Here is a 25,150-nt window from a genome sequence, read left to right as displayed (position 1 = left end):
ATGATTCTTCAGTTCAGTCGCTCAGTCATGTGATTATTATAGGCACTAATATATTTGGATTTAAATCCAAGTCTGTGACTATAAAAACAATACAGTTAGATAAATAAAACAGTTGTTCTCACTTCACATATCAGAAAGCTGAAGCTCAAAGAAGTAACTTAAATGACAAGATACATTGAATGAGTTCAAACTATTGTATAAGTTGAGTTAAAAAGTAGTAAACAATACTAGGAAATTGAATCCAGCAATTAGTGAAAAAAGAATAATATAGCAACAACCAAGTGGGCTTTATCCCAAGTAGGCAAGGCTGGTACATTTAGTCATTAGTGAAGTCGCTAAGTCATGTCCGACTCTTTGTGACCCCGTGGACTGTAGCCTACCAGGCTCCTCCATCCATGGGCTTTTCCAAGCAAGAATACTGGAGTGGGTTGCCATTTCCTTCCAGCTTTCAAAAATCAATGAGTAATTAGGCATATACTGATTACATCAACATACACAAGAAGCATTTGACAAAATTCAATATCCATCATGACAAAAATGCTTAAGAAACTGGGAATATATGGAAACTTCCTCAATCTTGTAAATGTAAATCTCTGTAAATGTAAAGGACATTTACAGAGAACACACAGCTAATATCATATTTAATGGTAAAAGACTGAATGCTTTCCTCTTAACGTCAAGAACCAGGCAAAGATGTCTGCTCTCTATGTATCTGTTAAGCATATAATTTGTCCTTTATTTCTGATTATAAAAGTATTTTCTTTGTGGATAATTCTTAAAGTTGATAAAATGCCAAAGAATAAAAATCACCTATAAATCCACAAAAGAGATCTAGATATATGTATGTGTTATAAAATTGGAACCATGCTATTTTATAAATTTTCTTTTTAACTTATCCACACATTACAAACATCTTCCCATTCATCAGTATTTTTCCATTATTTCTAGTGGCCAGATAGCTTGCCTTTGAATGGATTGTTTCATGATTTGTCTAATAACCTCTGTTGTTTGAAATCCAGGTTTTTCCCATGAAAAAATAACACTGCTACTAATGGGACTTTACTTGATTCATCCTCAGTAACATCCTTGTAGTTTCGGTGCTATGGGACACTTTCCCCATCATGATTTTCCCTTTGTTGGTAGAGGGGAAACGGCTCTTTCATTGTCTTTTACTGACTGTGCTTCTTGTTTTTGAGCCTTTGTCAAAAGGCATAGTGCTGTGCTATCCAATATGATAGTTAATAGCCCTATATAGATACTTAAGTTTACATTAAATTAATTTAAATGATATAAATTAAAAATTTAGTTTCTCACTTACTCTAAACCCATTTCAAGTGCTCAGTTGCCACATGCAGGTAATGGTTCCTGTATTTGACAGCATAGATATACAGTATTTTTCGATCGTCACACAAGTTGTGTTGGATAGTTCTGCTGTTAAGTATTTGCAGTTTCAAGGAACAAAATAACTCACCCGGTGAAGCTCAAAACCAAGGGGTTTATGCTGAAAAACTATTAAGAAAATGACAAGGAAGGGAACTGCTTGAGGGGAGCTAGGCTGACCCACTGCAAGTGCTGGGCAGCTGCTCTCTTCTTCCCTTCCTCTGGGGCCCAGGAGCTCTTCTCTGGGCTCTGACTTCACATCTGCCCCATCCTCCTCTCTGTAGAGCAGCTTTTCCTCTGCCCTGCTGTAACTTCTGCCTGGACGCTGTTCTGATTTACCATGATGGGACGTAGCCTGAACTCTGTATGACTTTTTAACTCTCATCAAATCATCTGATTGCATTCCTTAAACCCCTTGGCCTACATTCTGTAGACATCTGATTGGCTCAACCCACATAGATCGATTCCCTCTCCACTCCAAATTATATGTCCCCCATTTTTTTCCAGCTTAACAGAGGTATAATTGACATATGGAGCAAAAGGAACTCTCATACATTGCTAGTGGGACTGCAAAAATGATACAGCCACTCTGGAAGACAATTTGGCACTTTCTTAAAAAGTCAAACATACACCATGCATATAACCTAGTATTTTACCTAGAGAAACTTATGTTCACACAAAAATCTATGCCCAGACATTTGTGGTAGCATTGTTTACAATCACCAAAGTCTTGAAAGAACCAGTGTCTTTCATTGGGTGAATGGATAAACCAGTTGTGGTATATCCACTCAATGGAATGCTATTCAATGAATAAAAGAACATGCATTTTTATGCATGCAACAAAGGGGATGGATAAAAGAAGCCAGTCTCACAATTTCATATCCATGACATTCTGGAAAAGACAAATTATGGGAATAGATCAGATCAGCAAGAGTTAAAGGGAAGAGGAAGATAGGAGTGAGTGTTGGAATTGTTCTATTTCCTGTTTGTGTAGGTGGTAACAAGATAAGTTAAAACTCATATAACTTAAGCCTAAAAAATGAATTCTATTGTATGTAAATTTTTAATAAAAATACTTCTCACCTCATATGCATTTGTCAAAGCTCGTTTAAATAATACACTTATGTTTTGTGTATTTCACCATATCTAAATTTTGCATCACCTAAAAATAAATACTGTAAGCAAACAAAAAAGCAGAGGATGAGAGAGAAACACTTAGGGGTTCTAATTAGAAAAAGTATACCCTAAGTATGGAAATTTAATTGAATTTATTATAGTAAGGGTCTATTTATCTTCCTTTTTAGCAGATAACTGTGTTGTCTGTTTTCTTGACAATGTATTGTTGATTCACTGATTGTTACCTAATAACTGGATAATTTCTAGCCACAAGCTAGGTAAGAACTCCTTGTCATCTGTTTTTCTACCACATCAGTTCAGATTCATCCTCTCTCTCTTGTCTTTGCTTTTACTCATAGTTCTCCCACATGTTGACAAAGGGGAAAAAATCAAGTAGGGGAAAAATCTGTTTTGAGTGTACTCTATGAATCTGTTACACTTAAGATTTAATTGTAAATTATTTCTTGACTAGCAGAAGCAATTCACATTGTATTGGTGTGACCATCTTTGAACATTTTTAAATAACAAACTAGCAAGGGCTTTATCTTAAACATTATAGATTTGCAATTCTTTGAATATATTTGAGCACTTTGCTGTGGGTGACAATAGATGATGTCAGATTAAATTGATATCCTCTCAATGTTTGTCTGGTACATGTGCAATTTCTTCTGTACCAGAGACCCTTTCAGAGGCATTCTGTCAATACAGCTACCTGACAGCCATTTGTATTTGTAAACTGTGCATTTGGCACCTGCTGGCCTCTGTTGCATTGGAGCTAGTGGGGAGCCAAAATGGGTGTACAATGAAGTTATTGGCTGTTAATCTCAGTGGGAGTTATTGAAGAGAAGAAACAGCACTTGCAGGACCTCAGGAGAGGATAAAAAGAAAAACTGGTAATATTAACACAAGCCAGGTATGCTACCAAAACAGTCATTTAAAAAATCAGTTCTACTGAAGGAAATAAAATGTTTGTAGACCTGCATTTTAATTCATGCAATGGATTGGGGGAAGGGGGAGAAACAGGTTTCTATTTTAAAATATAATGAATTTTAATTGATCTCAGTAGAGGCCAGATCTCTACCAGGATCTCAGCAGAGGACAAACAATTCATATGAGCAGAAATAGAAATTAAAACAATGAGAAAATGCTTAATTTCTGAAGAGATGGAAATCAAAATGCTGGTGTCTTTTACTTATCAAATTACCAAACAGATTTTAGTATTAAAGACAAAAGTGCTGGCAAGACCTCAGAGAACAAACAGGTAGACAAGCAGTAGTCAATATTGATGTTCTGTAACCATAATTTGCCCACTTTAAGTTCTTAAACATTAACTCATCACTCCTCCTTTATCAGGTACAACTCAGGGAAATAATTGTGAAGGAAAAGGCTGGTACTATGTAAATCTGCTTAGCTTTATACTGGTCTATTTTGCTGCAGTGCATATTTCTGTCCTGCAGATGTGCTCATACCATAATTGGTAATTACAGGAATGATGTCAAATATACAGTGAGTTATATGGTTGGAGGGCGTCACCAACTCAATGGACATGAGTTTGAGCAAGCTGTGGGAGTTGGTGATGGACAGGGAAGCATGGCGTGTGCTGCTGTCCATGGGGTCACAAAGAGTTGGACACGACTGAGCGACTGAACTGAACTGATGTTGGTTCATGTTATTTTCCTCAGAATAGTTTGAAGCCACTAAGGAAAGCTTTTTCACCATAAAACACAATGCCTTTGTCTTTGTGATGTATGAAGACATTTTTTTTAAAAAGGCCACTTTGATGGCTTTGAGAAGTGCTTTGCTTTTCACAATGTTAAGGTAGCCGATGAAACTGCCTGTGTGGTTTAAGTTGTGAAGAAAGTTCTCCCTCTAAGAAAAAACATGAAAGAGCTATACCCTGGTTTAGATTATTTTGATAAAATTTGTTATGCTGGCAGTGAATGCCCTGCATCTCAAAAAAGACTGCTAAGCTCCAGGTTAAGGTGTCATCTGGCTGACACACAGATCAAATGCTGGAGGAGCTGAAGGGTACTAGTATTTTTTAGGCTCTTAGTAGTAATCTGGTTACAAACCTATATAACAAGCTATGACTTTTAACAAGCTATGACTTGTAACTAGTTTATTTTTTTTCTATTTCATAGTCTTTGTCTAATTTCCTTTGTAAATGGTGGAGAAGCCTTACATATTTGGAAGCACCACGTCATTCTGAAGTGCTCACATCGGTCTCTGTATTCTGTGTGATTCTCTTTATTTCCCATGTCTTAAAATTCTGCCTTCCAAACACTTTGTCAAATGGATGTGGAGCTTTGTAATATAGTCTTCCTTCAATTAATTCAGGACAGACCTACATAGTTTTAAGTGATTAGTTCCTACATTATTTTTCCCTTGAGCTCCTATTATTTTTAGTTTAATTTTGCAGAACATAAGATTTTGCAGTTATATATATTAAGGAAAATTTATAAATGCCCAACATAAGGGAATAAGTCTTAGGACACCATCTTGATTCTGAAGCATTTGTTCCAGTAAGCATAGAAAATTTTCTATAAAACAAGTGCAAGCACTGGAACACACAATTGACTAGACATCATGATTTACAACTGTGTGAAAATGTTTTGAGATGTACCTGGCCTATTTGTTACTAGTTATGGTGGGTTGGTGGGATTGTAGCTAAGTTTTTTTAAAAATTGTTTTTAATGTTGTGAAGTTGGTAAAATAGAATAAGTCCATCTAAATAGTTTAAGCTAAATTTTTGTTTTACTTTGGTTTTAGAATTCCTGGAAAACTCAAGCAGTTTGTATTTGACTTACATTCTGGAAAACTACACAGAGAATTCCATCATGGTCCTGACCCAACTGATACAGCCCCAGGAGAGGTAGGACTCTTGTTTGTTTCTCAGTGGGAACTCTTTTTTTTTCTTTTTCAATTAGTCTTGAAAAGACTCTGAAGCTCTTGCATAAGCTTGAGTTTCCGGTCCTGAATATTTCTGTAAAAAAAATTCTGAACAAACTAGATAATATACAAATTATGTTCATTTAAAAATTTTAAACCCTCAGAAAAGTTGTAAGAATATTACAGTATAGTTCCTTGATCATATAAACAAAGGTTGTCTGGTAAGTCCTTGGTGGAAAGTGGCCATAAAAGGGTTAAATACAGTTAGCTTCATATAGAAGTAGGAGGTAGGAATTAGAAGCAGGTAGAGTAGCAAAGAAATCAGTGGATTGCATTAATTGCTTAAGCCTTCCACTGTGGCTGAGAGTGACCACCACACTATAAAGAAAATAATGATTTGATATCTTAAGAGCCTTCATCACCACAGTATTCATAATGCTCAAAACTTAGTTTAATGCAGCTTTTCCGTTTGAGATGTAGAATGCTTGACAACTGTTTACCAATACAATTTTATATTTGCTTGACATACAGATACATATTTTTAACCTGAGAATTTTCTTCTGTTCCAAGTTACCTTGTAAATTCTGTATAAGTACCTGCTTTGTTAAACACCCCTAAATTTGCATTTTGATGCATTATTGATTTATATCATGTCTGTTACCATTATACTGAGAGGGAATGATATATACAAGAGATGATATATACCAAAACACTTACTGCATATGCCCAGAACGTCAATACACTGTTTTTGCCAAAAGAACCACCAAGTATTAAAGAAAAATAAAAACTAAGTGAATTTTTAAGAGTCAAATTAAGTTCAGAGTTACCAATTACTTTTGGGAATCTGACAACATGCTTTTTTCCTTGCAATCTGAGATCAGATTTTCTTTGATAATTAAGCAACTATAGATGTAAGAAAACTTTGTTGGTAGTAACCCAAAGTAGGCCTGCGTAGTATTTTATCAGATTAAGAAAAGATGTGGCTTGCCATTATTGTATTATCCTGATTTGTTTCAATTTCCATATTAGATACTCAGCTTCTTGTATTTATCTCTGCATACTAATACACAGTAGGCACCAAATACATGTTCATTTCATAGTAATATAGCTTCAGATTAATTAAACCAAACATATCTTAGCAAAAAATAATAAATGTATTGGGGAAGGGGAATGTAACTAAGTATAAAAAGTAAAGTCTGTGAAGACATTGCTTCCCATGTGCCATTATATATATTTATATGTATATATATCGTGTACCACATGTACTATGTGCCTGTGTAAACTACAGGGAATATTAAAACAATGATAATCACGTTTACTCTTGAGCTCACAATGTAAAGGATAGACTCCACTGTCCTTTTGAAATTCTTCTACGTCACTCTTATATTTCCACTGGATATTTTTACGTACTGTTGGTATACAAGTAAAATACTACAGAAATTTCTTAACAGTATCGAAGTGTTTTTCTTCTTTATGTCAACTAGGTTTTTGTAACTGCTGACGTCCAGATCTCTATCTCCAGAATTGTTGTTGTTTAGTTGCTAAGTTGTGTCCAACTCTTTTGCAACGCCATGGACTGTTGCCTGCCAGGCTACAGGTGCCTTTAATAATCTTAGCAGTCATTTGTAAAATGGAAGGGTTTTGGCAGCTTAGGATTTTACTGCCTTCTACAGAATATTCTAGGAAAGCACCCAGGTGTCAGATGTTTTGTTTCTCCACCACACCTCAGTAACTGTCATCAGATCAACGGTTAATGGCTCTGTGGTAGCCCTGCCTTGGAGAATCTGAGTAAGGGCATTTGAAACAGGGAAAGCAAGATTTCAAACTCAACTCTTGTCTTTGGCATATAGCAGCTATAGTTTATTGATTATTAATAAATAATTATAGGGCAATTACCATGCATCTAATACTCCTATTAAAATATATCTATAAAATATATTGATATAAAAATGTTTTTTTCTTTCCCATGTAGGAAGTCCAGGATGTCGCAAGCAGTCCACCTGAGAGCTCCTTCCAGAAACTAGCACCCAGTGAATATAGGTATACTCTATTGAGGGATCGAGATGAGCTTTAAAAACTTGGAAAAACAATTTGCAAGCCTTTCAAACAGCAGCATCAACTTACATGGTGGAAATAGTAAACCTATATTTTCATAATTCTATGTGTATTTTTATTTTGAATAAACCGAAAGAAGTTTTGGGTTTTTTAATTTTTTCTCTCCCCGACTCAAAATGTATTGTCATTTAATATAGCCTCTTTTAAAAAATCTGCTAGGTTTAAAAATAAATAAATAAAAATCAGAGGCCTATCTTTACTTTAAATCTGTCCTGTAAAATCTTTATACATCAAGTGAAAGGTGAGACTGCCAGATATATACCATTAACTTGCACTACTAGGCTAGGGAGGACTTAGGGGATGTTTCCTGTGTAGTATGTGTTTTTCATTCTTTTCTCTATATAGATCAACTCTGTTGGTATTTTTAGTTCTCACATTTCTCAAAGGGGTATATATTCTGGATGGCTGGGGGGAGGGGGAATAAATTAAAATTTTCACACTATGTACTGTGTTTTACTGATTAGTTGGATATTGCTTATGAAAATTCCATAGTGGTATTTTTTGGATTCTTAATGTGCAACTTAAACATACTATGAAGAGGAGGAGAGCCATAAGCCAGAACATTTGGCAGGAATTGTCCTTATAAATTAAGAAAAAAAAATGAAAAGTGTTATTAAATTTCTATGTGTTTGTCTAACAAAGTGGCATATGGATGGCATTTAAAACTTTGAATTATACCTAAATCTGAGGAAAAGGAGATACTAGTGGAACAGATTACCAGTATTGAACTAGATGACTTTTAAGGCTACTCCTATCATGACACTTTTAAATTTCCAAAGAGAAAAACCAGTGGAGAAAATGTATTTCAGTAATTCTAACCTTCTTCCATCATGTAGTCTTGTTGTAGTTGTATAGATCAAAAGCAAAGACAATAAGGCACATTTTTTTTCATTGTAAAATTGTTAAGGAGGACCCTGCGTCCTCTAGATTCCCTGATTTCCTAGGCCTGCAGCGTTCAGTCAAATGGGTCCCTGTGCCAGCCCTCAGTACTGCCAGGGAGCAAAACCAGAGGGAGAAGACCCTCGGTGTCATATCAGGAAGCCCGATGCCAGAGGACAGGTTCAAAATTGGCTTTCCTCTGGGCCTGGGTTGGTGCTATAGGCCAAGAGTCATTTTATACTTGGAGTCTAAGTCAATCCCAGTTTGGGGAAAGATTATTTTTAAGCTTAAAAGGCTGACATGTGCCATTATATGTAGTATGTAATATATGTAACATCTTTCAATTATTTTAAAATAAATATTTATAATAGATATTTAATGATTGTTATTTTTAAAAATCAGTCTAAAATTCTTTGTTATGCATGACTTACCATCATTTCATTTAGACTAATAAATGTTAATAAGGTAGTATGGGGCATGTTTAATAGAAAATGCTAGAAAAGCAGGACAGAGCTTCCTAAAGTTTGGGCCTTAGTTCTGTTCTCTCCATTGCTTTTAATCAGTAACTTTGAAATCAGAGCTACAGTCTTCAAGTCAGAAGATGGACCAAATGTGAGGTGGTCAGAATGAAAACTTAGAAATATTAAACAAGCAAGCATACAAAACCAAAAGCAGCATCTGCAATTGACTGGAATAAATTTGTAATCCTTTAATTGACTTTAAAAAAATAGTAAACAGAAGATAATGCTTAAGAATTGGGTTGCATAGAATTGGTTTGAGAGTAGTCATGATAAAGGCCCTGAAGAACACATGTTCAGTGTAATCTAAGATAACACAGTGTGATCTAAGTGGCTTGTTAAAGTAAGTGGATTTGAGGCTTTATTTAGCATTTATGCATATGGGGGCTTATTAGACTGTAGCCCTGCCACTGCCACTGTCTTCTCCAGAGTGTGAAGCCACAGAGGGCATGCAAGGATACTAAATTTTATGCCTGTATCGGGACAATAAACATCAATAAATGTTTACTGAATGAATGAGATATGCAGTGACGTTGGGTAATTTTTATACCTGAAATGCTCAGCACTCATCAGGATTTGGTGCCCAGTTTTGTAAAGTCACTAACAAGCTCAAGTGCAAAATAGCAGAAATGCATTAGAGAAAGTAAGTTCTTGCCACAGGGCTAGTGCAGGGTTGGGGTGGGAGGAGGCCTGTGGCTAGGACAATGGGAAAGTAAGTTGGAGCTGATTGTGGAGGGCCTTGTGTGCCGAGCTAAGGAAGAGGTTTTTACTGTATCTTATAGCCAGTAGAGATCCATCAACAAATTTAAGCAAGTCAGTATGTTCATAACACTGTAGCAGAGGTCTCAAGATAATTAAATGAGTTCAGTGGAGGAGAAAGAAAGGCAGAGCTAAGACAGGGACAGCAGAGATGGAGAGAAACAAATACAAGAGGTCCCATAGGCATTTGTCACCAGCTGGATGTAGAAAGAGAACTTCAGGAATCTAGAACTTAAAATTTAGACTTCTTCTCCTCTGAACCTCAGTGTATCAGAGGATATCCAATCTACTCCAGGCCTCAGGCTTCTCAGCTATGAAAGAAAGGATGCTAGACTAGACAGAAGAACACAGTCAAGTTCAAAACCAAAATTAAAAGCAGGCCCTACTGCTTGTCAGCCCACTACCTTTTCCAGTTGTTTTTGTTTTTTTTTTCTTAGTTACAGTAGTGAGGGAGACCATAAAAGGGTGAACTTTAGATGAAATTCTGAACATTTTTTAAAAGTTAAATGAACCTAGAGAAGAAGGCAGAGAATGGGCGACTAAAGCATCTCATGGAGAGCTCTCTGATGAAGTCAATTTGTCAAAGGTTACATATAAAAGAAGGAAAAACTGGCATGATAAGGCCCGAAAAGAGCAAAGTGAAATATAAAAAACAGTGTTAGATATGTTAAAGCTCAGAATGAGTTTAAATATGCAGAAAACACTAACACTGCCAAAAAATATTTTAAAACCTGAATCACAGCAAAAAGAAAAATAGATAAAGGAGTATACTGGATCTACAATCAGGAAAAACAGTAACTCACTTTTTATTTTTTTCTCTGACAAAGAGACCTAGTCTGCTTGGACAAAATATGACATAAGCAAAACTGCAAAAATAGGAAGTAAAAATTTTGCCACCGTGAATAGTTTTAGGGCTCTTAGGCCCAAACTCCAGTATCACAGTCAGCTGCTGGATGTTGCAAATGCTTTCTGTCAGCAACTGCTGGGAATTTTTAAGACACCATGGAGATCATAAGGTAATAGAAGACTAGAAATGGACAAACATTTTTCCAGTTTTCAAAACCATTACAGTTAGTAGTTTATAGTTGGGGGGATGATTAAACAGCTGTAAAGAATAATCAGTTTTAAGCTCAATATTTAAAGACCCTGAAGACAGTAAGTTGTTTTAGAACTTAAGTTGTCTTATGCTGATTATAACTGTTTTATGTGTTCATTAAAACAGGTTGGATAGGACTGCTGCTTGGCAACTGTTTTTTAGCTGTGTTTGAATTTTTGTATGTATTTCCGAGTAATAAAACTATATTTCTAAAATATTCTACATTTGAGACTTTTTATTTATCATGAATATTTGACTCAAAATTCAGATGACCAGAGTCACAAGACGTTCTAGTTTTACAATTATTTTTTAGATTATTTAACTGTACCTGACTCAGCATGGGAAGCTGTATGAATCCACGTGCTGGTAACAGACCTAGCCTTTAGCTAAAGCATCAAAGCTCCCTCTTGCAGAGCACACTGGGGAAGGGCCAGCCTGCCTTCAGAGAATAGGTTTTGGAGACACTGGAAGAGGAAGAGTGCTGCTTGCAAATTGTACCCCAAAAGTGCTCCCTTTACTCCCTCCCTCCCTTTCCCCACCTCGCCTAATAAATCCTTCTATCCATCCTTCAATGCCCAGGACCATTACCACCTGTTGTGGTCCCACAGCCCTTTATTTAAGTGTTTTAGAATACCTAGTCTAAAAGAAGTTGGAAGTATTATGTATCCCTTTTCCTGATCACCATGTGAAGGCTGGCTCTGGAAGCACAAACTGCTCCATCTTTGATTCCCAGCACCCTAGAGCACTGTTAAGTGATTAATTACTATGTGATGGAAAAAAAGTCAAATTACATAATAAATGAATGAATAAGGGACAACAAAGCATCCCCATAACTGGAATGGACTTGGTTATATCATCTATGAATCCCAATTATCTGATAGCTAGTCACATTTCATCTTATATCCTATATTGATTATGGAGTCTTAAGAGTTTTATCCTAGAAGAGATTAAAATCTTACACCAACCAACAGATACATAACTTTCAGAATGACACTGGAGTGCCCGTTTGGGCAGTGCAGAGTCCTGCAGAAGTGCTGGAAACTTTCCCATGAACATGACACATTTTCTGTGAGGTGGATTTGACCCCTAGCTCAGTCACTCAGCCTTGTGGAAGGACAGACTAGAATGAATTGACAAAATACCACATGTGGTTTACAAAACATACACTTAACCATTTGGCAAGAATTAATCGACTGTTCTCTATTTCTTTGCATTGATCGCTGAGGAAGGCTTTCTTATCTCTTCTTGCTACCTTTGGAACTCTGCATTCAGATGCTTATATCTTTCCTTTTCTCCTTTGCTTTTCGCTTCTCTTCTTTTCACAGGTATTTGTAAGGCCTCCTCAGACAGCCATTTTGCTTTTTTGCATTTCTTTTCCATGGGGATGGTTTTGATCCCTGTCTCCTGTACAGTGTCACGAACCTCAGTCCATAGTTCATCAGGCACTCTATCTATCAGATCTAGGGCCTTAAATCTATTTCTCACTTCCACTGTATAATCATAAGGGATTTGATTTAGGTCATACCTGAATGGTCTAGTGGTTTTCCCTACTTTTTTCAATTTCAGTCTGAATTTGGCAATAAGGAGCTCATGATCTGAGCCACAGTCAGCTCCCAGTCTTATATTTGCTGACTGTATAGAGCTTCTCCATCTTTGGCTGCAAAGAATATTATCAGTCTGATTTCGGTGTTGACCATCTGGTGATGTCCATGTGTAGAGTCTTCTCTTGTGTTGTTAGAAGAGGGTGTTTGCTATGATCAGTGCATTCTCTTGGCAAAACAGAAGAACTGTAAAAAAAGATCTTCATGGCCAAGATAATCACAATGGTGTGATCACTCACCTAGAGCCAGACATCCTGGAATTTCAAGTAGGCCTTAGAAAGCATCGCTATGAACAAAGCTAGTAGAGGTGATAGAATTCCAGTTGAGCTACTTCAAATCCCGAAAGATGATGCTGTGAAAGTGCTGCACTCAATATGCCAGCAAATTTGGAAAACTCAGCAGTGGCCACAGGACTGGAAAAGGTCAGTTTTCATTCCAATCCCAAAGAAAGGCAATGCCAAAGAATGCTCAAACTACCGCACAATTGCACTCATCTCACACGCTACTAAAGTAATGCTCAAAATTCTCCAAGCCAGGCTTCAGGAATATGTGAACTGTGAACTTCCAGATGTTCAAGCTGGTTTAGAAAAGGCAGAGGAACCAGAGATCAAATTGCCAACATCCACTGGATCATCGAAAATGCAAGACAGTTCCAGAAAAACATCTACGTCTGCTTTATTGACTATGCCAAAGCCTCTGACTGTGTGGATCACAATAAACTGTGGAAAATTCTGAAAGAGATGGAAATACCAGACCACCTGACCTGCCTCTTGAGAAACCTATATGCAGGTCAGGAAGCAACAGTTAGAACTGGACATGGAACAACAGACTGGTTCCAAATAGCAAAAGGAGTACGTCAAGGCTGTATATTGTCACCCTGCTTATTTAACTTATATGCAGAGTACATCATGAGAAACGCTGGGCTGGAAGAAACACAAGCTGGAATCAAGCTTGCTAGGAGAAATATCAATAACCTCAGATATGCAGATGATACCACCCTTATGGCAGAAAGTGAAGAGGAACTAAAAAGCCTCTTGATGAAAGTGAAAGAGGAGAGTGAAAAAGTTGGCTTAAAGCTCAACATTAAGAAAACAAAGATCATGGCATCTGGTCCTATCACTTCATGGCAAATAGATGGGGAAACAGTGTCACACTTTATTTTGGGGGGCTCCAAAATCACTGCAGATGGTGACTGCAGCCATGAAATTAAAAGACGCTTACTCCTTGGAAGGAAAGTTATGACCAACCTAGATAGCATATTGAAAAGCAGAGACATTACTTTGCCAATAAAGGTCCATCTAGTCAAGGTTATGGTTTTTCCAGTGGTCATGTATGGATGTGAGAGTTGGACTGTGAAGAAAGCTGAGCACCGAAGAATTGATGCTTTTGAACTGTGGTGTTGGAGAAGACTCTTGAGAGTCCCTTGGACTGCAAGGAGATCTAGCCAGTCCATTCTAAAGGAGATCAGTCCTGGGTGTTCTTTGGAAGGAATGATGCTCAAGCTGAAACTCCAGTACTTTGGCCATCTCATGCGAAGAGTTGACTCACTGGAAAAGACTCTGATGCTGGGAGGGATTGGGGGCAGGAGGAGAAGGGGACGAGAGAGGATGAGATGGCTGTAATGGCATCACCGACTCAATGGACATGGGTTTGGGTAGACTCTGGGAGTTGGTGATGGACAAGGAGGCCTGGGGTGCTGCAATTCATGGTGTTGCAAAGAGTCAGACACGACTGAGCGACTGAACTGAACTGAATCTACTATTTGCTGGATAAGGATACAACAGTGATTAAGAGATTGCCCCTACTGTCACAGACTTCCAAGTTGAGTGAAGGAGCAAAACAGATAAGTAAAAATTATATTAGACTGTTTTAGGTGCTGTTCTGAGTTAATCACAGGGGCATGGAGGTGTGTGTGCAGCCTTGGGGGTCAAGGGAATCTTCCCATAAGAAGTGGTTTTCTTCCCTAGGAACAGAAAGAACTATACTTTCCTAAACTTCTCCCCTCTAGGAGAATTACATTAATACATACGTGCATGCTCAATGGTGTCCAACTCTTTGCAAATCCATGGACTGTCCATGGGATTCTCCAAGCAAGAATCCTGGAATGGGTTGCCATTTCCTACTCCAGGGGAACTTCCCGACCCAGGGATCAAACTTACATCTCTTAAGTCTCTTGCTTGGGCAGGATTCTTTGTGCCACCTGGGAAGCCCCATTATATTAATAGAGGCTGCTGTGATTTTCTATTAGTGTCTTACTTCAGTAGCAAAGTGTTACTACTAATTACTGCCCTGTTGTTTCCTTCCCAACTCAGCCACTCAGGTAAGAGATAACAGCCTATCTGTGCTGTGTCTCATGTGTTTTACTTATTGGGATGCGTTCCAGGCAGAAAGCTGTATGCCCTCCTGACACTACGTGTATAGTGATTGTTATCTTGCCCTAACCACTGCCCAAGAAGAGGGATAGCACAGGACATCTCTGGCTATGCACATAGTAAGGGAAAAAAACAAGGCCTCTATTCTGACTTAATCAGTTCTTCATAATTCTTCATGCTTTCATGATGAGCACGGCTTTCTGATTTAAAACAATGCTGAATAGTCCACTTCAGAAATTTCCTAGGATTAGAAGGTAAATTCCCTGCTGTCTGGAATCCAGTTTTATGCCTGGATTTTAGACTTTTGCCCAAGCTCAGTGTTCTGGCATGTTTTATTTCCTAGTTCCTCAAAGACTGCTGGTAGTACTTCATGATCACATATACAGGTTCTCACTAACCTTAGGATGCCTTTTTTTTTTTTTTTTTAATCTGAGCCTAAAAACTATAAATTCTTTCAAAATACAGGGTTTTGGGGTGTTTTTTTGTTTGTTTGTTTGTTTGTTTTTGTAATTTCACACTTAGTTCCACTCTCAGTGTAACTAGGGTGACAGTGTAATTTTTTTATCCAAATGAAGTCATTTGAGAGTGAAAGGGAGCATTAAGCAATAATTCCACCATGACAAGAGATGTAAATCAAGACAAATTGGAACAGATGATCACCCTGTTACTAAGTGTGTGTGTCATTTGCTCAGTCCAACTCTTTGTGACGCATGGATTGCAGCCCACCAGGCTCCTCTGTCCATGGGATTTCCCAGGCAAGAATACTGGAGTGGGTTGCCATTTCCTTCTCCAGGGGATCTTCCCGACCCCAGGATCAAACCTGGGGTCTCCCACATAGGAGGCAGGTTCTTGACCGTCTGAGCCACACCATTTCATGTTTGGGTATCATTCTTAATTGAGATTAAGATTTACTTTCTATCAAGCATCTGTCATCATTATACCACTTCTTAGTAACTAAGCCATTTTAAAAAGTTATTTTAAGAATTCATCCCCTGGAAAAAGGAATGGCTACCCACTCAGTATTCTTGTCTAGAGATTTCCATTGACAGAGGAGCCTGGCAGGATCAAAAAGAGTCGGACATGACAAACGACTAACATTTCCACTTTCCACTCATTTTAGGTGTCTCCCTAATACTATTCACATTAATTTTTCATTAATGTGCCTTTCCTTTAAACTTCAGGGAAAAATAATAATAGCTACAACAATAACAGTAGCAACTAACATTTGTAGTTACTATGAGCCAGGCTCCATTTAGGCACTCGATATGTATAAATGTTAAAATCTTCATAACCACCCTGTAAGATGGGTAAGTTACCAACGGGGAGTTGGGGATGCAAGGAGGGGATCACTAAGGAAATCCTGAATTGTTGACCCCCACCCTAACCCAGAAAAGAGGCAGCAATCTGTTACAAACAATAAAACCTAGAAAGGAAAGAAAAGGAACTAAGGCCTATGGAGAATTAGTAAGTGAAGAGTACTTCATTCCTCTTCATTCCTATTAACTAAGAGGCATGACTCTGAGTATTAGAAACCTTGGTTCAAATCCTGTCAAATGCCTACTTCCTAACTTGAACCTTGCCCTTACCTAATTCCAATCTTTGCTTGCCGGACAGAGCAATTAAATTCCTGCCACTATTCTATTTCAATACTACACCATCAGATTATAAATTCTTGGGTTCCTACTATTCTGACACCACTAATTCTATGGTAAGACAGAAAATAACCCAATTCTCCCACATCATTGCTTCAGTGATTTATATCTTCTCTTCCAACTCATGACTTTTAATTGGAAAAAGAGAAATACCTTTACCTCCAAATTCTGAAATTTTCAGTTCATGATATCCAAGTCCCAGAGATGTTTTCCAGATTTCTTCTGTTGCATCATTCATTCCTATGTTAATATACAAAAGTGAGGGCTGAGCAAAGGCTTGGTATGTCTTAGAAAGCTTTTTAACATTTCAATACACATCTCTGTAAACAGCAATACACATATGCCATGACCTCATTACTCATCATCAAGAAGTCACTAACAGGGGTATAGCTTCTTTTTCCCTTCTCATCACTGTACTTTGTTGTAAAATACTCTTAAGAAGCAGATGATACAGTCCCTGCCCTGTAAGAAGCTAGCATTCTAGTTGGAGAGATCACACTACCACAAATGAAAGAATTTTATACCTATTAAGTTGTAAAACACTGCAGAATTAGCCCCAAGTGAAAATGAAAGCCAAGTGAATTGCAGTTGTCAAGAAATACTCACATAGAGAAGGGAAACTGGGCCATGAAGGTCTTGGACACTAAAAAAGCAAAAGTAAATTTCATGACTATTTTCTCAGTGGGTTTTCAATAAATATTTACGGAATGAATAACAGGATAGGAAGAAAGCAGACATTCTGTGTCAAGCAGGGGATCTCACAACAGAGGCAAGAAAGCACAAATCATTTCTTACACGTGGGGAAGAAAAGCAAATATGCTGAATGTACCAAGAGCCCAGGCAAAGGTGAGTTTTATTACTAACTTCTCTGGCAAGGAAGGCAAAGCAAAGAACTTAGAGGGTTGTAACAATCTTATCTGATACAAAGAATCCATTTAAACAAATAATTATTAAATGTATATATTAAATACATACACACAGGTATAAAAACTACCCTGGTCTGTATACTCGTCTAACCAGCTTCATCACTCACATTTAACTCCTTCGTTTTCTCTAAGCACACTATACTTGTTCATGTTTTGAACCCTTTCTACTTGCAATTCTTTTGCCATTTAAAAGCTTACAAATCCAGTCTTCAGTCAGGCATATTCTTCTTCGGAGCACTGCTCAAATACCCCATGTTCTACAAAGTCCTCCCCTTCTTTTCCAGGCAGAACAAGTTACTCCATTCTCTGTATCTTCATACTTTGCTCTCCTTTTTTAGGGTACTTACCATGTTTTATGGTGATTTACTTGCTTTGAGTGTCTGAATTCATTAGCCTGAATGGTTTATAAGGGTAGATTCTATAGGTCTAATATTTTTCTACATATGGCACTGACACCCAACATACAACAGGCATTCAGTTAAATGTTTGTTGAACAAGTGAATTTATTGCATGTTTCCTTATATAAGCACCACTCAGCAACACAAGTGAATTCAGGAGGCTTTACAGAATTGTAGAAATTCTCTGTTGGGCCTTTTCTTGTGCTGACCCTTGCTAACACCAAAGGTTTTAATAATAAAATGGTAGACATCACTGGGGGGTTAATTAATAAAACCCAGGTAAACATCTTTTTTAGTGATTAACCAATCTCTAGTACTTGAGAAATACTAATCTCTAGTACTTGAGAAGTACTCTTGAGTGCTTTCCTCAAATATTGATCAGTCAAGTTTCTCAGAGGAGCTTGACAACAGTCAATTCTAGTCTGGAGTATCTATGCTGCTAAATTAAAATCCTCACAGTTTTGGCTATCCAATGCACAGGTGGCAAGACTGACATTGTTTGAAGGTTAAGAAATTGAATATACTTTCTTCTTGGGGGGGGGGGACAAAAGATTTCTTCTCCTTAGGAAACAACTTTTAGGCTTGTTCAAAAGCTTAAACAAAACTCAGCTGGTTAGTTTTGTAAAATGTAATGTTACAGAAATTAGTCTGGAAAAAATGTAAACATAGTTTATAACCATTTTGTCCCTTCACCATAGAAAAACCTTAAAATCATTCTTATAGAATGTCTGGTTTTCAGTGGCACTGTCATATGGTGAGTAGTGAGTCTGAAGAGACAAGCTGGGGCCAAAATATGGAAGGGAAAAACTTGATCGGCTATTCAATAGGAGCTGCTGAAAATATTTCAGCAAAAAATAAAAGATGACTTTTGTGGCAGTGATGTGAAGAATGGTCTAAGGTTGGGGAGGATGAGGTAGGGGATGTGAGGTAATATAGTCTTTTACTAGAGTGATGGCTATGAATAGATGTAAGAAATGAAAAAAACTAATATTCAAACAGTTGACAAGACCCAGGAGGAGGCTAAATATAAAGAATGGACAATGTTAGGTTGGGGGAATCCCTGGCTAGAGAATGGGAGAAAGCAGCCACCCTGAGTAAAAGCTTACTACAATAGACAAAGACGAAACTAAAACCCTGACCTGATTCCCCAGTGAATTCTCTTTCCACTAGAGCTGTTGACTGATTTGGAATGTTAATGTTGGTCTGAAAGACCACAAACTTCAGCAAGCAACTTGATACGGCATAACAGAAACTCAGTTAAATTATTTGAGAATTTTTTTTCTTGAACCATGGTTATAATTCTAACTTTTGTGTTAAGTAGCTTTAACCTTGGGGAGATCACTTGCCTTTGACACCTTTCATGTTTTTAAATAAATTTATTTTTGTTAATATTGCATAGATGTTTTACTTGTCTATACCAATAATCTCTGAGGGCAGTAATATAGATAATATATGGATCTTTTACCATTGACTGTTTATAATACCCAATAAGTGTCTTTGTAAAATGGTGTCAAATTAATCAGCATAAATAGTAAGAAACTCCTGTTAGAAACATGACGTGTTGATAAAAACACAAACAAAACCTGACCTGTTTACATTAATTTAGGCTAGTAGGGAAGCTTCCCTATTTTTTATTAGGCCTCTCACTAATTAAAGTTTCGAGCACTGATAGCCACCACCATGTCATACTTCATCACAAGAGAAGAAAATGCCGTTTTACAGGAGAACCATTTCCCCAAGTTCTTTTTTGTCCTTCTTCCCAGAGATTTTGAGTGGCAGCAATGAAGGGCAAAGGGGACCCTGAGAACAAAGAATGGCTTGGTTTGGCTTCTGTGACTTTCACTGGAGAAAAATGCTGTACACAATTGTTTATACTTAAGTTTCTACAGCCTTTTGTGATTCATAGATACTTCAGTCCTTACTCCTGTGCAAATTACTTATGGCACTTATGCAGCCTACAGAGGGTGGTTTTTGGATTCACAGAATTCTCCCTATACAGCACTCAGTTTCAGTATAACCTAAAATTCTTGCTCCTGGAACTCTGGCCAACACACCCATCTTCTGGGGCTTCTTAGGGTATTGGCTCCTGCACAGGTGGGTAGAGAGCTAAATCAGCACAAGAAAAGCAAAACTAAGGAAAGAAGACGTCATAAGGATAAAGGAGGACAATCTGTGACTAATAAACACTGAGGTGGCTTTTTTACATGATTTGTAAAATGTCTTCAAAGCCAATTCCAAAAGAAAAGTTTCAAAAATATTCTAAGTAATACTAGCATCACTACAGTAAGTACATGGCCTCCCAAGGGTACTATGGTAAAGGATAATAACTTGACTCTATGAGTTATAATTGTTTTAAAACATTACTTCAGAGCTTATTTTAAAATGCAATATAAAAAACACTGCTTAAGTGATAACTATGATCCACAAAGATAAGGAAATGTGTAGGATATGTGTGGGATGGAAACACTTTTATAGTCTAAGGACCAGATTCAGCACTATGTACTTCTGCATTGCATGTGTTTGTGTTAGTCGCTCAGCTGTGTCCAACTCTCTGTGACCCTAAGGACTGCAGCCTCACCTGGCACCTCTATCCATGGAATTCTCCAGGCAAGAATATTGGAGTGGGTAGCCATTCCCTTCTCCAGGGGATCTTCCCGACCCAGGAATTGAACCCTGTTCTCCTACACTGAAGGCAAATTCTTTACTGTCTGAACCATTAAAAACTCTGAGGTTGCTGGACATTTGGTGAGGAAAAAGAAGATTTTAAGAAAAGTGTAAATGAATGGCACACATAATTTCAAACCAAGCCTACCTTACAGAATATATGGGTGTTTGGGTGAAGCAGAGTGACTAGCTCATCACAATTTTATATACAGAAGCAGCACAGTATGAGAGTACAGAAGTTTTTGTAGTTCAACAGACCTAGTTTACATCCTGACTTCACCTTTTTGCAGTTGAATTAACTGTCTGCAAATTAGTTTCTCTGAGACCCAGTTTCTTTACCTATAAAATGCCTAGTGAAGTGCCTGACCAACAGAAAATATTCCATAAGTATCAGTTCCTCTATAAGGGTTTTTGTTTTTTTTTTTTCTTTTTAGAAACTAAATGTCAACACCTACTAGTAGATAATGAAATCAATTTCATAGGTTACAACTGCTGCTGCTGCTGCTAAGTCGCTTCAGTCGTGTCCGATTCTGTGCGACCCCATAGACGGCAGCCCACCAGGCTCCCCCGTCCCTCAGATCCTCCAGGCAAGAACACTGGAGTGGGTTGCCATTTCCTCCTCCAATGCGTGAAAGTGAAAAGTGAAAGTGAAGTTGCTCAGTCGTTTCTGACTCTTAGCGACCCCATGGACTGCAGCCCACCAGGCTCCTCCACCCAGGGGATTTTCCAGGCAAGAGGACTGGAGTGGGGTGCCATTGCCTAACTAGCATATTTTAAAAGAGAAAACAATAAAAAACAAACTACACTGAACATAAAGTATTGTTCCATAATGCATATGCTGAGTTTTTATATAAATGCATTTTTTTTTTTTTACTATAGATTATAACCAAAAAGTTTCAGTCTCTGCTCTACAGATAAATTCTCAGGTTATTATATCAACAAGGCTGTAGGAATGCTGCCTGTAACCAAATAAGCCTCAGTAAATTTTAAGAACTTAAAATGTTCCTTACTTCTAACTTGCTGCAGTAAAAATAATACATGAATCATATAGAAGATAAATTTAATCTGATACTACAGGGCATTAAATTCAATTTTAAGACTGGTTTCTGTGTCATACTGACTAATTTATATTTCTAACACATTACAGTTTATAGGTATATCATTCATAGTTGATTAAACACTTACAGAAATTTCTACAAAAAGTTGGCTATTAGGCTCTCTTAATGAGGAAATTAGATACAATTTCCAAATAATTTTAAATTATAAAACTTTAAAGAAGGACTGTAACTTACCTAAGCATAAAATATTACTCTAGCTAGAGTAATATTCCCATCCTGGTGAACAGTAAAAAAAAAAAAAAAAAATTAAGGCCTATATGAGCACATATATTGATGGCCCACACTAGCTCAGTGAAAAGGAAAGATCCCAAAACAAAATGTGAGGGTCAACAATAGGCCTCTTTCCTCCACCAGGTCTTGAGTAAAACCAGCCTGACAGTATAATGAATCCTAGTGCTGTTAAGATGGTGAGCTAGCCAATTTTAGATTGGCAGAATAGAAATAATATGCAGTGATGAAGACTGGGCTATGCTGAAGGGTAAATACTAGAAATTACAGAATTCAGCAGTTCAGCTGAATCTTGATGTAGCTATATCTTAAATTTATCATTTTAGCTGACAGGATCAGAATGGCTATTATTAGAACCCATGGGATTGAAGTATAGGAATTCTGTTTTAAATTAGCACCCTGGGCAATTCTGATCCTCATTCTGACTTAAACATCCTGTGTTAAAGGGACAGCAAGGATCAGAAAACATAAAAAGGTGGAGCTCAAAAGTAATTATCCCAACCTCACAGGTATCTAATCTGGATCAGAATCTGACACTGAATTTCAAAGTACTCCCTCCCTGGTATTATACTAAAGATATAAGTCAGCAGGGACCAATATGTTTTCCAGTTATTCAGTGACAATAAGAAATGGTGTGTTGCCTCATTGGAATTCATTGGTGAGAAGCAAAAAGTATGAAAGAGAAAGGTCTCTTTAGATTAGACATACAAGTAAAAGGCAGCAATCAATAAAAGTTATTAAGAGTAAACTCAGCAAGAGAGAAGTGATAAACCATTCAACCACCTGATGAATCCATCTTGTTCCTGAGCAGAGAGCTCACATCTTTTATGGTATAGGTGCTCTTTCCTCTGTCCTCAGAATAGAATAAAGAACAAGGCAAAAGGTGGTTCCTTCCTACTTCAGATGAGTTGAGGGTACAAGATGAGGCTGCCCATAATCTTAAATTCTTTTTTCCTAAATTTAAAATTTCTCTGCTATTTGAGACAGACATTGGGTTGGGCTGGGTCATGCTTGCTATCAATGTCAAGTGTTGAAATTAGCACCACAAATCCTCCACCAGGACTGAGTCTTGGCGCCAGGCCTTGTCCATCATCAACCTTGAATGTGAGAAAAGGCAAGCATGAATGCTATTCTTGGGAAGAAAGGCAGCTGAACAAAGTGAAGGAAAGCACAGGAGATAGTAAAACCTAGGGAAAAGGATGGTAGTAATGGAAGTGAGGTAGAAAGCTAGTTCTTAGCTCCTCCAATTGCCAGCTGAAAAGACAAAAAAAAATAGGGTCAAAGACTCACTGCATGGCAAGTACATGAGCCCCTTGAAATTGTAAGATGCCCCAAGAAATGATCTGGTTATCCCCACCTTGCTTATTTTTTAGCCCAAACTCTAACAATGTTTGGAGATCAACACCTCTCTCTACAATACCAAAAAAAGAAAAAAAAAAAAAAAAACAGACTATGAGAAAAGTCTTCATTACACATTGGTAGAATTCATCCCATAAGTCAAAGAACTTTTCAAAATTACGGGAAGGCAGAGGGGACTAGATATCTGAGGTGTTAAGAGATAGGCTGACTTGAGACTCTGTGTTCTTTATGTACAGAGAGGCAGAAGAAAGATTTCAGAGAAGAAGCTAGTGTCACAAATTAAGATATCTGAAGGAGAAATTGGGCCTCTTTTTCCATTTTCTTACAATATTTATTTCCTTTACTGGAGAACAGTGTTAGATCAAACAGCAATAGGGCTCACCAAATGGACTCCAGTATGTAGTTCACTTGGGTCCCTTGCTACATCCTGATTTCCCTATTTGATGTGAAAAGCTCCTGAACTTCCATTCTTTTCTCCACTAAACTGTCTAAATAATGTATATTTAGGAGTTAAAGAAGCATATTTACAATATGCTTAGCCTTGGAGTCTCCAAGTCAGGGTCACGGAAGAAACTATTCTGAAAACAGTCCTTCCATAACCCAACATGTACACAGATTACAAGTCCTGATCAAAGTTATAGGTTCGGTTTTCACATTTCCAAGTAGAAAATCTGCTCCCTGGCAGTTCTTTAACTTTACCTGACAAATATTGTACACCCTCAGTCCAGGCTCCTCAATTTCTCACATCCCCATTAATACCCCAGCAAACAACAAAATATATCCTCTTATCACAGTTCAATCCCACTTGAGCATCTACAGCCATTATTTGGATATAATCATGTTCTGAAAGCTGACTGGGTGTCCAACAGCAGCAAAGGTAGTCATTAGGATAGACATGTTGGCACCAATAATACTGAAGTTTGGTTTTTAACTACATTTTTTGTCAGTTTGGCTGGGGAGATCTGGACAGCTGGAAGTGAGCTTCTCCATCATTTTCTGTTTCCTTCTTTGTATCAATTTTCCACCTGTGAAGCCCAACACCCCACCACCAAGTGCAGCTGCAATTCCTGCCACTTTGAAGCCTGCAAGGAGGCCAATCGGACCCCCCACCACTCCTCCGATGAGTGCACCTGCCACAGGCAGAGCTGCCAGCTTGTATTTTGCAGCCTGTAAAAAAAAAAAAAAAAATTCAATTTAGAAATTGAGTTGAGAATATCTCCCTGTGGTGATATGCATTTTCCTCTCATTACTCCTGGCAATGCCTCTTTAACTCGTGGTACATAATTAACCTTAGAGATTGTTCTGGGGTTGGGGGAGGGGAGAAAGTATTCCACAGGTACTCTAACTGCTCCAGATCTCAGAACTTAGAAAAATGAGCTACAAAGAGTGGACTGCTACAGATTGATTTTACTTGCAAAACAGTCAATCCACTAACTATCTAGCTAGCGTATTTAAACAGTTTCAGTAGCCACAGATACTCCCAAAGCTTTTATGTTGCACACAGATTATTCCATGCGATGTACCTGGGGTTAAAAGCCGTGTTCTGTGGGAAATAGATGGACCCACACCATGTGTGCTGTCACGTCCCTAAACTTTGGCCCCTACTGGATTCTGGCAACCCTCTCTACTCCTCTCCTGAACCCCCAAAAATATTCTTTTGTAACACCAATTGCCATATAGCAGGGCTTCAGTTTACTCCCTCTCTGAAAAAATTTCTCTCCCAACAGAAGGAATCTTAAGAGTAGAATATTACAACCATTGATTTCCTGCACTACCTATGTGTCATTTCTTCCTTATTTTCTTAATTGCTGGTTCCCTCAACATTAAAGAGAACAGATCAATTGGGTTAATACTAGGGATTCCTGAGAGCCAGAGTACCATTGATTTGTCAGCAGGAGCAGAATCTTACCTTCCCCAAGTTTTTGGTTCCCTCTTCAACATTCACAGCAGCACTGTTGACATGGTCTTCAATGCTGTCAATCTTCTCCTGCTGAGACTAGATGCAAAGGAATTATGAGTGAACGTTCCTGCTGGGGAGCAGCAGTCAGCCAATACACACTACTTTAATTCCTGTAATCAG

The 25,150-nt window shown here is 37.8% G+C and overlaps 2 protein-coding genes across 10 annotated transcripts in view; one reads left to right on the top strand and one right to left on the bottom strand.

Annotated features, from left to right (window-relative positions):
* The window catches only part of ERP44 (endoplasmic reticulum protein 44), a 94,969-nt gene extending 87,375 nt beyond the window's left edge, over positions 1 to 7,594 (top strand). For all 4 annotated transcript variants that reach the window (XM_055578655.1, XM_055578653.1, XM_055578654.1 and 1 more), the window contains 2 exons: positions 5,266 to 5,368; positions 7,358 to 7,594. In XM_055578655.1, coding sequence (XP_055434630.1) covers positions 5,266 to 5,368; positions 7,358 to 7,459 — 205 coding nt within the window. In that variant the 3' untranslated portion in view covers positions 7,460 to 7,594. The remainder of the gene's footprint in view (positions 1 to 5,265; positions 5,369 to 7,357) is intronic.
* Positions 7,595 to 7,861: 267 nt separating this feature from the next.
* STX17 (syntaxin 17) overlaps positions 7,862 to 25,150 on the bottom strand; it is an 86,332-nt gene continuing 69,043 nt past the window's right edge. For 4 of the 6 annotated variants that reach the window (XM_055578657.1, XM_055578658.1, XM_055578659.1 and 1 more), the window contains exons 7-8: positions 24,980 to 25,066; positions 17,787 to 24,237 (exon numbers count right to left, since the gene is read on the bottom strand). In XM_055578657.1, coding sequence (XP_055434632.1) covers positions 23,998 to 24,237; positions 24,980 to 25,066 — 327 coding nt within the window. In that variant the 3' untranslated portion in view covers positions 17,787 to 23,997. Of the gene's footprint in view, positions 12,931 to 16,536; positions 16,618 to 16,983; positions 17,021 to 17,786; positions 24,238 to 24,979; positions 25,067 to 25,150 lie in introns of those variants that run through there. The other 2 variants (XR_008713715.1, XR_008713714.1) reach the window with 2 other exon arrangements.

Source organism: Bubalus kerabau, chromosome 4 (assembly GCF_029407905.1).
Source record: "Bubalus kerabau isolate K-KA32 ecotype Philippines breed swamp buffalo chromosome 4, PCC_UOA_SB_1v2, whole genome shotgun sequence".
Taxonomy (NCBI): Eukaryota; Metazoa; Chordata; class Mammalia; order Artiodactyla; family Bovidae; genus Bubalus; species Bubalus kerabau.
The sequence above is the reverse complement of the archived record's forward strand: the minus strand, read 5'-3'. Positions and strand labels throughout refer to the sequence as shown.